The sequence below is a fragment of the Rhea pennata genome, chromosome 17 (genome assembly GCF_028389875.1).
Source record: "Rhea pennata isolate bPtePen1 chromosome 17, bPtePen1.pri, whole genome shotgun sequence".
In the NCBI taxonomy this organism is placed as follows: domain Eukaryota; kingdom Metazoa; phylum Chordata; class Aves; order Rheiformes; family Rheidae; genus Rhea; species Rhea pennata.
Genome location: NC_084679.1, coordinates 5,492,289 through 5,509,558, shown reverse-complemented (window position 1 = coordinate 5,509,558; position 17,270 = coordinate 5,492,289). Strand labels below are relative to the sequence as shown.

At 39.4% G+C, this 17,270-nt stretch overlaps 1 protein-coding gene across 1 annotated transcript in view; it reads right to left on the bottom strand.

Annotated features, from left to right (window-relative positions):
• The window catches only part of TMEM132C (transmembrane protein 132C), a 207,047-nt gene extending 190,115 nt beyond the window's left edge, over positions 1 to 16,932 (bottom strand). The window contains exon 1 of the mRNA XM_062589914.1: positions 16,849 to 16,932. Within this exon, the coding sequence (XP_062445898.1) occupies positions 16,849 to 16,912 (64 nt within the window). The 5' untranslated portion in view covers positions 16,913 to 16,932. The remainder of the gene's footprint in view (positions 1 to 16,848) is intronic.
• Between the last annotated feature and the right edge of the window lie 338 nt (positions 16,933 to 17,270).

The window sequence follows — 17,270 nt, the reverse complement described above, 5'->3', positions numbered from 1 at the left end:
TCACACAGCATTTTTATCCTTGCATATGCTCTCCATTTATAAACCAAGTATATGCATATTTATATCGAGACAGATCCAAATACTTCCACATTGATTTTGAAGATATCAACAGGAAAAAAAAGTCAGATCTTCTAATTCAGGCAACATACAGCAAATACGATAACCGCACATCCTAAAATAAATAAATCCTTTTGCAAACAGCAATCAAAGTGAAATTATTTTTCACCATGGAATTAAAGCTTTGTCGCAAGCTGATTGAAATGAAAGGCTGCAACTCTATGGAAAAATATCGGTAGAAAAATATCACATTGCTCTTCAAAAACAACTTTCAAAGCTCCCACAAAAGGAAGAAAAAGACGGATGGACTAAAACCTTCTGTTAGACGTCAGTCTATGAAATTGTCACTGAAAGCACTTCAGGAGCATTTCTTAAGCTGCTCAGAGATCCTGCACTGGATTCCTTCTAGTTATCTTCCTGAAAATCCAGAGTTCTGCCTATCATCACACACAAGATTTTGCTGAACAGAAGTGTTGACCCACATTGGCCCACAAGTTGCTCACCATTCTCGCTATGACATCCTCCCTAGTTTAGCCAACTACTTGTTCCCGATACTAAGAACAGGAGTGGGCTAACACTTTCTGAAAGAAAGAAGAAATAATGTTTCCATGTTCCCTGAAGTAGTGCTCTTTGGATGGTGGACGGCAAAGACTGCTCCCGTAAAACTTAGGCCACATCCACATAGGTAGGTAGGACTTCAGCAAACAAGAGCATAAAGTTCAAGAAGTCCAAGCCACAACCTGCACTTGCTGATACTCAGGTGAAAGTCTTCCACTATTAGACAGTAGCAGATAATACCACTGAAGTCAAAGAAAGCTGGGAAAGAACAGCTTAGCCCTTCAGGCCATCAGCCACCTCTTTTACTCTTGGCACAATACAGCCATGCCTTGTCCTTCTCAATACTCAGGATAAAACACAGTTCTTATGTCTTTGATGCCTGAGGCTCCAAAGATATCAAGTTTCCTTAGGTTGAAAGAGCACTCTGAACACTCAAATCTTTCTTCCAAGTCCTTTCTCCAAAAAGGCCTGCTAGACATTTCTCCAGAAATGCAGCAGAACAGCTGCTACTCTGGAAAACTGTTAATTGCTTCCCAAAATGTGATCAATTTCCAAGTAGTTATTTTAAGATAGCTGGTCCATTGCCTCAGCTCTAATTACATTTCTCTCGTCAATTAATTAAAATCATACTAAGTGAAATACCAGTTTTTAAATAAAGTTTAGGAAAAAAAACATGGGATACAATTAGACATTACCAGACGTGATCTCAGCAGGTTTTCAATTATTCTGTGTATAACAGATCCCTAATTCAATACAAAGCTGTAATTAAGAATGTAATTAACTTGTGGCATTCTACTGATGTCATACACCACAAGAACACAAAGAGCTACAGCTTTTAGTGTGGTATCCTAAATGGATTGGTCTGTTTCATTGAGAATGAGAATGAATTAGGTACATTTAAAAAAAATTCACTATGGGAACTTGGCCAATGCAATTGTCACATTTAAGAAACAAGCAAATTATAAAACAAGAGCAAATAAATCTTGTCCTGACAAGGACCACCTGGCCAGAACCCAAGCTCGCATCTGGTACCAATGGCAGGAATCAGGGGACTTACCTTTGTATCAGAGCTCACCAACAATGCCTACAGAGTTCTTGAGAATGGGTCGAGGGACTGACAAAAAGCACAGCATGTTTGCAGATCTGCTTATAGTTCGGATGTGGACAGCTTGTGTGAGTAGGAACAGCAGCAAATTAAGCTGCCCGATACTGTTCTGGTGATATGCAGAGCTGCTGAATGCACACAGCAGACAGGGTCTCATGTGCTTTGCAGAGCATCCTCCAGATTTGACTGAAGCACAGCTTCTGGGTTCACTGTCTGTATTAAAATTCTGGATCTCTGTCAGGGTTTTATAATACACCACAGTGCATCTAATCTGTGCTGGATTTAGGATTAGTTTTGCTTTGTTTTTTGTGGACCCTTGCTATCTCCTTCTTCCCTTTCTTCTTTGGAAAGATACTCCAGGAATTTCTTTTTATAACAATGTAAACAGCAGACAAGGCCATTTTTGAAACATTAACCACCGCATTTAAAATCTGTAGATAGATTCTCTACTCCACTCTTAATATCTTAATTTGCCAGAGCATTTACCAAGTCAGCTAAAAAAATGCTTCAGATTAGAAATTAGGAATGGTTCTTATAATCTTGACCACTTCCTTATCAAGCCCACAGGTCAGCATTATTCTTGATCTTGAATGTGTTCAGCCTCATCTGCAATGTGTTGAGACTCTACTGCTGGTCAATAAAGTGACACAGGTAAGAGGCAAATAAAAGTCTATCATTTATTTGTGTAGTTTCTGCTGCTCTATCTCAGCTAAAAGCTACTAAAATCATCCTATGACAGTGTTCTAAATCAGGTACTTCTGAAACAACTCACAGGAGCACATATAGCAAGCCAGAAACAGGGCTACCCTTCATAGTTTATAAGGAAACATGTTTGATTTATTTTTTTCTCCTGGGCTCTCAAGGCTGTGAAATGAAGCCAAGCACAGTCAGAGGCTCTTTCCTCTGTTACCTCTGCAATTGCTAAATTCCCATAACACGCACCGCTCGGATCCATCTGTGTTGCAGGTCCATCTCCGTGCCCTGCAGATGTGCCAAGTAGTTTAAAATACTTCCACTGAACTTATTTTCTCCTCTTTCCTCACAACTTCGCTCTCTGCTGATGAAGAGTGAACACACTCTGGCCTATCCAACATCAGGACATTTACCTCTTGAATGACAATAATATGGAAGTGTTAAGTTCACCTGCCCATAGAAGTCTTCTCAAAGTAGTTGTTACCTCTTTACATTCCCTAAGATATCCTTCCAATAAACCATAGCCAAATGCTCTTTCGTTACATTCTTTGCTAACTGACACTGTCAGTTTCTAATCAAAACGGAAGTGACTGAATTAATGGATTTCCCCTAGTTAGGTAAAGAAAGGTTCTTTGAACCACAAAATGTTTCTTCCAGCACAAAGTGGCACTGAAAGAATCAGAGTTCAAATCCATTCCCATGGACCCAAGGACTTTCTTCAAGCTTCTTACCCTCCTTCCACAGCTCAAGATGTTGGCACTCAATGAATCAGTCTCAAAGGATATTAAAAGCAGCAGAAATGGCCTACAATGAGCCAAAGGTTCCCTCACAGAAAAGAATGTTAAGTTTGCCAAGCCAAGCACTAAAAAAAATAAGGAAATCCACACTTAATTCATCCCCACATACATATGCATTAAGATACAGCCTTTAATGACATATTATTTCTTCCAAAGAACTTCTGCCTTACCGCTGACAGAAGGGACAGCCACTCATCATTTCTTTATTGTTACATATGACCCTGTGTACTAATTCAAGACATAGTATGTAAGTGCTGTACTGAATTAAATATTCTGATAAGCTTGTTTTGCTGCTTGTCACAGTACTATATAGAGCACTTCACAAATACTAATACTTTATTTTCACAACGCCTTCCTAGATCAGGCTTTAATGCAAGAGGGTGACATGTAGTACAGCAAAATTAGCAGATGCTTCTGGGAGTACAGCCACTAATACAGATGCCTAATTTAGAAAACCTCTGGCCTGATTGTCTAAAGAATACAGTATTTGTGCAAGATCACAGCAAGTCTCTTGCTATCTTTAGAGACAGCTATGAAAAAAATTGAATGCATTACCTAGAAAGATGCATTTTTCAAGCATAACACTGACTCTGTCAGGAGCAAGAACAGAATCTAGTTCTCCAGAGTCTTAGAAAGTTGCTTTAATCATCTTTCTCTTTCTATAGTCTCTACTTCTTTCACAGGTTAACCTGCAAATGTATTCAGCACGCCTAAGTAAATAAAGGATTCAGAAAATGGAGCGCTGATTGCCAAGAGAAACTTGAGAAATAACATCAGATGCTCTGAACCAGACATTCTCTGTCTTCGTTCTGTACTTTGCACTTGCCTCAAGTGGACAATCATGTGGTCTTTGAGGTGCTATTAAAAATGTGTTCTAGGATGCCATCACAGAGTACGAAAAACAGTGACAGCCTCCATGGCTGTTTATACTCAAAAATACCAAGTGTCTTTCGTACAGATTCAGAAATTAAACTCATACTGAGACTGTAACATCTATACTTTCCAACTTCTGTAACAGATGAAGCAGAAGTCCACAGGCAATAACCTCCTTCAGTACAAAAAACAAAGATTTATTCCCAGGAAGCTATCCATCCTGTGTACAAAATGAGACAGCACTCCTGCAGATAACCACCTGCTCCTTAACCCTTGTCATCCCATGAGATTGCTTCCTCCTTTTCCACATGAAATGGAATAGAGGAAGGAAGTGTTTTGAGAACAAGTGAGAGCACCTCTGTGGCTTCACAGCTTTTGCCCTGGAATCTGGGCCCAGCGTGAAAGTTAAGAGGAATATACCCAACAAAATCTGTACATGGATTCGTGCATCTGGGATGCAGCACACTCCACAAAAACAAGGCTTTCAGCCAATTTACCTGCCAGTCTCTCTCAAGTCCACATTTAGAATAGACAAAACCCAACTTTCAGCCATAGACCTCTGGCAACTCTGAACAGATTTTTCAGTGAAATTAGCTCCAAAGCTATACAGCATAAAAACAAAACAAAAACAAACAAACAAAAAAAGCTTTAGCCCCGCTTTTCTCTTTTTTTAATGCTAGAATAAAAAAGGAAGATCTTTGCAGGAGTTATCTGCAGTCATTAATCTTGCTTATTAAAAATGAATGCTGGCACTAATATCACCACCATGTCAGAAAAAGAGATTAAGAAAAATATAATCTATCTTTTCCTCTAACAGTGAAAAATCATAAGATTTAACTCAACTAATGCTGTTTACTGAAACACTTCTAGTTGGCCAGAACTCTGGATTTCTAGCTGGCTTTGTTCTTGGAAACAACTGAGCCACTACACTGAACTTTCCCAAATCAGTCAGAAAATATGCATCACGGAAAACTTCAGCTAGAGCTGTTACAGCTTGAGATAGTGTTTTTTTTTTTTTTTTTTTTTAATAATGATATTATAATGAAAAGTGCTGAACAACTGTAATCTGGATACAATTTTCTGATATGCAGATATCTGATGAAAGCTTGTGACTATAGTCATTTTATAAACTACTAATTCAGACCAGACCGGAAAAAAAAAAAAAAAAAAAAAAAAAAAGAACCCATTTTACTACACTTCCCTGACTTCTTTTTTGATATAACACTGTGCCATCAGGAAATATCACATATGCAATGAATTAGACCATAGACCTTTCATCTCCTTAAACTGTTTTGAAGAGTTGCTTAGTAAATCCACTAGAGCTAGTTTCTCCAATGAAGACAGATTTCTTCGCTGGGTTTTCATATTCTGAGTATTCCATGTGGTCTACGTTTTCTGTTTCTTCAGAAGTTTCCTTAAAGCTCACACTGTTAGATTTCATTTTCAGTTAAGAGGAAGTAAAATCTGAAATGTGGTCAGACAAATTCATATCAATCTGAATCACCCTCTGGAAGCATTTATCTCTCTTCAGTGACTAAAGGAACAGACTAATTAGAATCTAAGCTTGAGTATGAATCTGGGCTAATTGGATGTTTTTCCAAGAAGTGCTGACCACTTAACAGAGATTACAGGCACATCTGCTCTTTGAAAAGTAAGTCTCTACGAGCTGAATTAATCTCACAGACATTTACATTATAGCATCACTAAGGTAGCTGTGGATGAGTTGCTGTTCCCACTGTAGTGGGTGAAGATGTAGCCAACACAAATGAAATCCAGAGAGCAAATCACCTCATTCTAAAGCACATCTGCATTTGGTCAGATGAATCACACTCCTGAACATCAGACTGTTGACCAAGATCACAAATGACTGTAATGGGTGCAACACAATTGACACTCCAAAAGTTAAGTGATCTTCAATGCCCAAACAAAACTCTCCAAGCGCTAAAGCATCCAAATTCTATAGACTACTAGTGAAAATACTGTCCTTTCTTCCACTCTTTTCTCATATCCCTCAGCTATACAAGGCAGGTGAAAATACTGTCCTTTCTTCCACTCTTTTCTCGTATCTCTCAGCTATACAAGGTAGACAGCAAAGCTGACAGGAGCACTGAGGGTTAGATGAAGACAGAAAGCACTGCAGGAACTAAATGTTATTCAGTGAAACCATAGATAAAACGAGCAACTGTTGTGCTGACAAACTTCCATCAAAGTATCTGAGCCTCCTTCTGTGCCATCTAAAACTCTATGCAAAGCTATCGCAAAACACAGGGTGGTATAACTCAAAAACACTTTTTTTTAAAAAAAAAAAAAAAAAAAAAAAAAAAAAAAAAAAAAAAAAAAAAACGTTCCCACCCCAAAGTAGTAAGCAAGCACAGGTATATTAAAGCTCCTTTGCTTTTAACAGTCACGTAACATGGATTAAATGTATTTAAAATTATTTGAACACATGAATTCAAATGCAGTGTTTAAAACATTTTCCCCTTTAAGTATACTGAAAGGGTAATTTTTGAATGGCATTTAGTATTTATAAATGCAGACTAATTATGACGGGAGGGAAAAGAGAGAGAAACTGACTTCCAAAATCACTTCAACTCTGACAGTATAATCAGCAGTGCCAAATTTTATCTGGTACCTGAACCAGGCCCCCTTTTCCAGTGAGCAGATATGTAAGTGCTGTAAAAGAAGAATTCACTCAAAATTGTTCTCTGCCTGTGAATAGCACTAAGAATGTCCTCTTCATCCAATGTGTTCTCTTTAATAGGGAGACAAACTGCATGGCAAAGCCTGTAATGCTACACAGGCACATAATCATGAATTGCAAAAAGCCAAAAGAAACTAATAAGCACTGGTGACTCCAGGGATTTAGTTTGACACACTTATTTGACACTTATTAAATGATAAGCAGAGTAGGTAAGAGCCACACAATACAAAAAAAGTCCAAACAAGTCCGAAGTTTAAGTGCATGTGGAACATTGTATCCTGACCTAGATCCTGAAATGAATCTCTTACCTTGCATATTGAATCAAACTAACAAAATTTTATATGCAATCAGAACTATAGATTTTACCCCAGCTTTATAGATCACTACTACTTACGAAAGCATTTTTTCCCTTTCCCAAACAGAACTAAAACAAAAATCAATGCAAGTTACTCTTCAAATAAGCCATTTGTACATTGTGACCCTCCTAAGCAACAGTGCCTAAAGGCAAAAATTTTACCTCAGACCTGTTCTGACATTATAGCACTACACAATCATGTTTAAATATCACCTGATACTTCCAGTTAAAGTGCCACAATTTCATCATTACAGCTAATTTAGAGCGTGTTTTCAAAACCTAGACAAAATTTCAATGGAACCCTAAAGTTTTGAGGGCCTGTGAAGCTTTGAGCCTGAAATAGTGACACAAAAATTTTACCCATGATTTAACCAAGGCAGTGCCATGGATCTGTGGTTCTCAGAATACTGCTTAAATTTAACAAAATAAGATTTTCCAGGTGGACATTGCATTGTAGGTGTTTTCAAACCAGCTCACTGCATTTGTCTTTCACAAACAGCACCCTCCTTTCAGGCACAGACCGCCTGTGATACTCCAAGGAGAAAAACTCATTCCACGGTGCCACACACAACTAGAAAAATTCCTTCTACCATTTTACTAGTGTTCCAAAGCATGATATATTAGTCATCTTTTCGGGACTGACTCCATAAGCTAATGAGCAGCTCTAGTGAATTGCTTAATGCTATTATGTGACACTGATCTCAGATCAAGGTGGGTTTTTTCTGAGTAAAACTGAAACAGCAATAACACACATTACTATCTAATCAGCTGCATATGTTACCATAAAAAGAATGTGCAATATCACTCTAAAGAAGAAAATATTTTTTCTACCCACACTATGATAACAAAAAGGTAAGCAAGTGGTGTAGTCATACTCCTTTTACAGATGAGCAAATTAGAGAGAGGTTACAAGTATTCACATTTGCACCTCAGTCAGGAGAAAAAAAAATATTAAAGGAATCAAGGGATCCTGCTTACAATTTCTTGTTCTTCATGCTGCAAGTCCCTTTTCACTGCCAGATGGGACGACAAGAGGGCATCATCTTGGGAAGAGCTCTCTATTTCTGAAATCTATTAATAGATTTCATTCTGAAGCTGTCAGCATCAACTCAATAGTGTCTTCTCATAAAAGAGAGCCTTTTGTGAACACCTTTAAAAATCAAAATGTAGAACACTTAGCTAGTAGAGTCACTTTTTCACCTGAAACTTTTAAGCAGTAAGTTTTGTCACCTGAAGCAGAGAGACTCAGACATACCAAGACAGACTCACAAGAAACCAGTCAAAAAGAAGAGCAACTCGGGTAGCATCATGCCAGCTTTCACAAGAGGCACAGGCTTTACACTTGCACTGGGCATTTGCAGCTCTCTTTCGCTATTAATGTCACAACTTGGAACAGTGTCTCACATGGAAATGCATCGAGCAAGCATTTTACACCACAGATGCTGCCTCCACAAAATTTGGAGCCCTTCTAGTCATGCTCCCCGTGGAGACACTCAGAGCTGCTGTTTGACTCAAGTCTGAATCCCATATTACAGCTGCAGACAAAGGAAAGCATCTTTCCATCCAACAGGTCTGCTATTGCACACAAGGAGCTGTGAAAAGCAACATCAAGTATCAGAGTACCAACTAGAAGAGCAAAGGAGACACAGAGGAAGTTCTAAGTTGAACTAATCATTGAAAATGCAGAAACATTTGAGAAGTATCAACCTAGAGTTGCTAGGAAGTCTGACTAAAGTGTGATAAAATTTGCTTTTGGGGGGGAGTTTTAAAATAAATCTACTGCAAAACACAAATGCTCCAGAGCTTACAGGCTAATACAAACAGTCCAGCCTCACTAAGGGGCAACCATATTCAGTCTCTGTCTTCCCTGACATTTTGATCAGTGAAAATTAACAGGCACTAGGAAGCCAATACTATATTACCTTCTCCACAGTAGTTATTTATTGTATTTGCTTCTTATTTCATGCCAGCAAAGTGATAAGTCATTTGATTCTATAGAGTGCAAACAAACATTCTGGCTCTTTCTACACAGACACGAAATTAAAAGAAAAAAAAATCGCAGGTCTAACAAAAATAAGTCAAGTTTAAAAGATTAAAGGCCAATAGGGCATAATTACACCATCCACCAGCACATATACAACACCATCTGAGGAAACACTGAAGATGAGTGCACACAACAAACATATGGTAACAGTCTAGTAAGAACTGGCACTTCCGTCCCCCAGCTTTGTTCTTGTAAACCACTGAACTCTTGACTCAAGTCCGAAAAAAGAAAAATATTCAATCAGAAGCAGATGCTTGGTATGGAATATTTTAGCTGAAACAGTTAATGCTTGGAGAGCTTATAAGAAACTAAAACCAAAGTCTTTTAATGGCAGTTGTAATAACAAGCAATGCTACTAGTGCTGTTTGCAATAACAGTACGTGAAAGTTTTAGTATTTTTAGTTTTGTTTCATGAAAACAATTTAAGCATTAAAAATTGTATTTTTCTGCATGAGAATACGGAGATATTTTTATGTAAGCATCACTTAAAAAGATAGACACAAAATCAATAAGAAAAAAAGAAAACACCCAATACAGAAATCAAAGTTGTATAGTGCCTACAAGTGCTTCTCATGTTCTCTAACCCCTCACTGTTTAATATCTTGCACTGAATATATAATCTAAGCAACTCCCAAAACAATCTCTTCTTAGTATGTTGTCACAGGAACAAATTAAAGCCATACCGCCCTAAGCGTTAGGCTGCAGTGCCGTAATTATTTAAGCTGTCTCTCCCCCACTTGGGCCCAACCTCCTTTGCTTAAACAAGCAGTCAATAGATCACAAGGTGGTACAAACTTACCCTCCCACAAGTGGGTATTTTTTTTAAAATGTGTTTTATCTCCTTGCAGCAGTTTATAGTTATAGAGGAATCAGAAACATGCCCCTGCTGGCACAAAAGCGTGATGGGCAAACCAAGCAGACTGGGCAGGGTTGCTCAGCCTGGGAAAGGGCAGGAACCAGAAACATGGCAGCACCAATTTACATTGCCTTAAATTGGTGAGGAATTGCACTCTCAGGCAATATAGCTGGCTATAAATCAGAATTACAACACTGAAGTTTTGAAGTTTACCGTCATTCTAAGGCAGAAGAACTGTTGCATAAAATCAGATTTCTTTTCAAAGGTTATTTGGAATGACCAATCTTTTCATAGTAATCATATCAAGATGGTTCGTTTTTGTAATATTGAAACAACATATTAGAAAATACTAATGATATGTCCCAGTTCCAGTAACGGCATACATACTGTATGCCATTAGCAGCCCATATTTCAATATATTTAGTGGAAGTCAAAGTGATATTTGAAGTGAAATACAGTTACCTGAACTAAAACTAAAGTCAAATTCATTTAGATTAAAGTACAGTTAAAAACAAAGTAAACTGATATAATTTACAAAATGGAATGGGAGAAGTAGTTAAACAGACTCAAACATATTTCAAAACAAAACATTGAAATTTTTTTTCAGCTGATCAAGTGGAAAAATACAGCAATTATGTGAGTAAAACAACATTACATGTACTGGTAGATATTTTTCAGTCTCTGAACTCTATGATTCCATGTTACAATTAAACAGCAAAAACTAGCAGACCAACCCCTCTGTTACACCAATATCATGGGATTTCTGCATACCTTTTATTTACTTAAGACTTCCTCTTAAAGCACAGTAAAAATGGTCTTTTGAGCACATATAAAAGCCATTAAGGACTTGTTCCATCCAAACATATAAACATTTTTATAAAAATCCGTTTTCATAACTGAGCAAACTCTCATCCCCCTTTACATTCTTACTTACATAACTTCAAGGTTTTCATATAAGTGTGAAATTCTTAACCACTGTTCCCTGACTTGAGTGTTTGCCTCAAATTATTGAAAAGGTCAACTTACTCAATTCTTAGACTCCCACTGCAATAGTTCTGTGGATCCTTAAAGAGCAACATGCACAACAAAAGAAAGTACTAACTACATAAATTCTGGTCACTACAGAAACTAATGGATAGGGCTCCACTCTTCCAGCTTCTAGATTTATGATAAAAATTCTAGAAGTTTCACAATGTCCTGTACAAAATTAAATCTTTTATAACAGTTGTAGAGGAAAGTAGAAAATGTTATACTAGAAGAAACAATTAACAAAAAGGGTGGTTGACCTTATACAGGACACTTGTAACACTAGCGGATGCTAAAATCAGATTAAATTCTTATACTGCAGTATATAATAAAAGGAGTCTCCACTTAAGGAGGCTTGTCTAGCTGTTTACATTTGTCAAGCTGCTCAAACTGCATAGTACTTTTGATAATGACAGTGAAGCTGTGATTAGCATGATCTGTGTTACTCAAGCAAAAGAAGAAGTGCCAGAAAACATTGTCCCTAAGCACAAAGTTACTGACCCAAGATGTCAATGATGCAACAGTGAGACATTACCAGGTTTCTTAAGCACAGAGGCAAAGAACCACTTACTCAAAATGTACCTCCCTAAAGCAAAGTTCAGCTAATTGACCAGCAGTGCAAAGATGCCTGTAATTTTAGTGATGGGGATGACACTTTGTTTATGGAACTCAAATTCAACAGATTAATGTTTTAGAATTGCAAAGAAAATAGTAGACTCGACTCACTGGGTCATTCCAGTAGGTACAGCTGGAAAGAAAAATGATGACCTGAGGCTGCGTATTGACCCAAAAATATATGCACAAATAGATAAAGAGAGTATTTCCATTTACTAAAACAGACACAGGCACTACTGAAGTAAAATTATTTCCAAAACTAGATGCATCCGCAGGCTTTACCAGATACATCTAAGCGAGGAGACTGCAGAAGCTATGAACTTTCAATGCACCATTTGTCCGTCCCTGTTTCAAAGGGGTCACATCTGTCACTAGAGCCTGAGCCAGTCCACAGAACACAAAACAGTACAACTGTTTGAAGAGCTGAACACAGCGAAACTGTTTTTTCTAGGGTACTGAGTCTGTAGGAAGACTGAATAAAATATAAAGGACACAGGCCTGTAAGAGCAAGCCAAAACAACAGAGTTTGAACCAGATAAGGCAAGTTGGCTGGCCGGCAAGTTATTGCATATCACTATGAAGGAGGTATCACTCACATTTCAGTGAAAACCTTGAGTTAACACCTTACAGCATCATAGAATATTACTTGTATTTGTATTGCAGCAGTGTTTAGATTATTAAAAAATTAAAAGGTCCGACTGGACAAAGCGGCAAAGCAAGGATCAAGTCTTCCAAAGACTCAATCCAAAGAAACCACAATGTCAGTGGCTAAGAAAGACTAGGAGCAAGAGGGAAATGACTGACCAAAACTCAGAGAGCAAGTCAGTAATATCCCCAGCACTGGTGCGAGATATGATTCCTGCTACACAGCTTCCCTTCCACTAGGACTGCATTCCTCTTTGGCATCAAATTTACCTAGTATATGTCTCCTTCAGACTGAGAGATGAATCTTATTTTTGTAAGTTATCCACAATATTTGCTTGCCTTCTGTCTTCTATCCTCAGTACACTTTCTAGTATCCATATTAGACAATTTTCAATTACTGTCTTTGCACACTTCTACCACGTTCTCTCAACTTGTTGCCATTTTACTTTGACATCTTTCATCATGTTTTTTGCTTCATTCAGTAGCTAGGACACATCTAGCGTAGCCTGTTAGATGTGAACCACTGCCAAAATCTCAGTGTGGCAGCACTAATTGGCATGCAGCGTATGAGCAAATTTCCTCAATCAAAGGGCTTACCACAGACTTGAAAACTAGAATACAGTGCAACACATCAGTGTAGCATCACGAGACTGAAGACTCGGAAGATTTCAAAGTTTCCTTAATCCATTTGCCTTAGACTACCTACACTAAAGTTTGACACGGCCGAAACAGCAGTTACAAACAGCTCGACATATGAACTGCTCCTCTCTCTGCAATGAGGCATTTCTTTGAAAGCCCTACCATAAGAAAGTTTGTATGCCAATGCTTCCAGCAAATTTACCATTATTTATAGAGTTTCTAGCTATTCATTACAAGTCAGTTTTTCATTGTTGCTGACCTACTTCTTCAGCTGATACCAAAAGAAAAACCCACAACACACTAAACCCCAAATCTCAATAAAACCCCTATCCTTTCTTCTCAAACATATTTTGTCAATACTTACTAATATAAGCAATTTAAGAAAGCTTAATAGTGTGTTATTTATTACCTTATTTCATATGAATGCTTAGTTACACTAATTCAAGAGTCAGTCACACATATTATGCATTACAAGACATGTCACACTTGTAATCACCTCTTTGTCACAGACATGCATTTAGAAGCATGTTTGAACAGTAATTTACAATATTGCAACTGCTACTTACTTCACTAGGTAAGTACGGTATACGACAAACTAAGATCTACTACAAAATACGAAAACAAGATAAATTAGAATATTAATAGTACTATATCCATTTTGAAAGTTATATGCAAAAGACATTACCCACTTACAAAATGCTATGCTATTATAATTTAATGTAATCCCTGCTGTGTTTTTAGCTAGCACTAATGAGATGAAATGAAGAAACAGAAAATTTAGGATATTTTTCATAACATTCAGGTGTACCATACTACTAAACCTCCAATATAGTTATAAGAATTCCACTGTATGACAAGTCTGAAACTAGAATTAAATTATATTCAAAATAAAGATCCTCAGACAGTTCTCACACCACTAACTAAAATGTGGACTTACATCAAATAATTGTGGTATAAATGAGTGCAGAAAGTAGCAGCTATGCCAGCCTCTGGATGCACAACTGCATATACATTTTTGTACAATCACTATTATGAGTGCCTAAAATTCAGGTAATTCCATACACATTTGACTGCAGTTCAGGTTCACTATTTCTCTGTATACGTGTATTTCTGGTGCATGCATATTTCTGCTGCAAATGAATCTATACTGTGGTCATGTATACCTGAATTCATTTTTAAGACTTACTACATTCTGTATTCCAGTTTCTACAATTCTTGTTCTAGCTTACAGCAAATCTGAAACTGAGAATTCCCAGTTATCTATGTCTTATATAGTAAAAGAAATCTGCACACTTGCCTTCATACTTAATGCTCTGATTCAGGAGAACAATTAAACAGATACCTAACTTCAAGCTCATGAATACCTTCCATTGGCTATGAAGAGATTTAAGCACATGCATTAGCATTTGGCTGAAGAGAGGTCATTTCCTGAAAATAATACGTATTTACACTCGGGATTTACTTACGCAAATATGATTTTACACACATATGCTCTACCTAGAACACAGCCATCCAATAATCAGTATGTAAAGCATGTGCATGTACCTAAATGCAGCAGCACTTTTGCATGCTGACTTTTTTTTTTTTTTAATACAACTTGGCCTGACTAGAGGCATGGCTTAAATTAAATGCCAAGCTTCTTTCTTGAGACTGAATGAATTAACATTATTAGCCAGATAATAACCACAGTATAATACCACACTGAAGCCTAGGGCAATGTTTCAGGAGAATTTTCTTAGAAATTCAGGCCTGATAGGAGATGCTAATGAGTTCAGAGAAGTAAATATAGTTCTTTAAATAACAAATGACAACTTGTCTATAATAGTAAGTTTCTCAGCACATTTACAAACCATTTGCTTGTGAATGAGAAAGTGACTTTCATTTAGCTGGACTTCAGCTCTCAAGAACAATCACTATCCTAACATGCCAAAAAAAAAAAAAAGTGCAATACGCAAGAGGAGAGCAAATGAAACACTTGTTAAGGCCTCGCAAGGAAACCATACAAACACCTTATTAAATAAGTTTAATTAACTGGCTCTTTTCTAAACTGTACTGTGCACAGCAATGCTGAGAGGCAAATTCCTTGCTCTGAAGCTTTGCTTTACTTCTCTGCAGGAAACTAGTAATTTTCCCCTCTTTTATTCTCAAAGAACACGGCCCAGAATCTCGCAGCTGCTGCTGCTAGTAGTGGCTAGCTGTGGCACTGCTACTGACTCTTTTAGGCTATGTTTTTTTGGAGCATGGTTTAGTCAACATTGACCCAGGTTCTAGCTGAGAGAAACGGCTTAAGGAGATCTGATTGCTCATAATCTGTTGCAGTAACACTTTCTCCCACCTTTAACAAGTGTAACCTACAGGTCTCTCTTTTATAAAATTGTTTTCAGATAGAAAAAGGCCACATATTGGTGCTTAACCCTAAGTCTAATGCAAATACTTATTTGAGAAGATGCATTTGCGACTCTCAAAACAGCATGGCAGCAGAGATGTACTGCTCTAGAAGAAAGCCAGACTCTCTTTACAAGTCTGAATCTCCTGCAGTCTCTGAAAGTGAGCAGGAGGCTAATATAATTCTCACCTCCAGACTGCAGCAATCAAAACAGAATCCCATATTTTAGATTCCTCACATCAGCACTTTTACAGTATGTTGAGTCACTAGGATGTTCATTAATTTTAATGTACTATATTAAAATGACTGGCACTAAGCAGGCCATGCAATTTTCTGCCAGGCACTTTGTTTTCCCTACCTGGGAAAAGTCCCTTCATGAAATACCAGTGATTTGGCTTTTGTTTCACTCTTGAGGTGCTTCCATATATCTCATGGCTGCCTCTACAATCAGCTACCCTAGGGAAAGGATTGGCAGGACTGAACTGGAACAAACTAAACAATGAAGAGTCTTTTATTAGTAATCTTCTTATGTCAGTCAAACAGCACCACTAATACCAATAGGATAAAAAGCAAAATGATTTTCTGTTGTTAGAGATGGCAACAACAGAATTACAGAGGGCTTAAAAGTTTCCCTCCTCCAAAAAAAGGAGACAGCAGTTTTTATAAAACAGTATCCACAACCAGCACGGTCTGAGCAAGAACTGGGAAGCGTCAAGACTCGGCAGTCACCTACAATTCTGCACACACAAAAAAAAAAACCACTCTGGATCACGCATGTACCAAGTTTGCACTCCTGCATCACTTCGGAGAACATCTGCCTTTGCCAGAGGAGCTCCACGATCCCAGAAGCTCAGTGATGGAAAGACCCTCAGACCACTCGAACGACCCCTCTGCTGACACAGACCGGTTCCTCACCCAGGAAGATCACGAGCATCGGGCCCAGTGCCCATCTCCAGAGCTACTACTGCACGATGCAGCGTCAGCTAAAGAAGGTTATTCCATAATCTAAACATTGCCACTGTATTACTAGTGCTTCCTACAATCTTTTCACCCCTCCACAAACTGTCCCGAGCTGGGACACGCTCTCCCATAGAGAAGATGCCACTATTACAATGCAGTAATTAACGCATTTGCGTTAACAGTATTATTTGCAAGAGGCAAAAAAAGAAAGGAAACTTTCCCCCTTTTCTCTTTTCAGTCAAAAGCAAACTTAAGGTTTCTTAAAAAACATTAGAGGAATTCGAAAATTTAAGGAGAGAGAGGTAGGGAGAGGATTAAACATAAAGGGGTGGGGGGAGAGACGGGGGAAGGAGGACGAAGTCGTTTCGTTCACACTCTGCCACGGGGAAAGCGTGAACCCGCTCAGGAAGGCGCTTCAGCCGGCGGCTGCGAGGCGCCCGGCGCAGCCTGCGGCTCAACTGGTGCCGCCGCGCGCGGCCCCGGCAGAGCCGGGCGGGCTCCCCCCGCGCGGCGCCGCCGGCCGCTGCCCGCCGCTTACCTCTGCAGAGCAGCGCTCCGAGGAGCAGCCTGACAGCCGCGCCGCCGCCGGCCGCCCCCGCCATGCCGAGCACACGGCAACGCGTCCCGGGCGCCGCTCCGGGAGCCTCCGCCGCCCGCACCGCTAGCTGCTGCCGCCGGCGGCCGCCCGCGCCATGGCCCGGCCTCTCACGCACACCTCCCCGCGCGGCGGCGGCGGCGGCCCGCTCAGCGCCGAGCCGGGCTGCTCCCCATGCCGGCTCCGCGCCGCCTCAGCCTCGCCTCGCCCCCTGCCCTAGCGCGGGGCTGGCGGGCGCGTCGCCACCGCCGCGCTCCGCAGGCAAAACTTTTCAAGCGGGCGGGCGGGCGCGGGGCGGGGAAGGTCCCGGAGCGCGGGGGGAGCCGCTGCGGGCTGGGGCTGCCCCCGGCCGCCGCCTGCGCTTC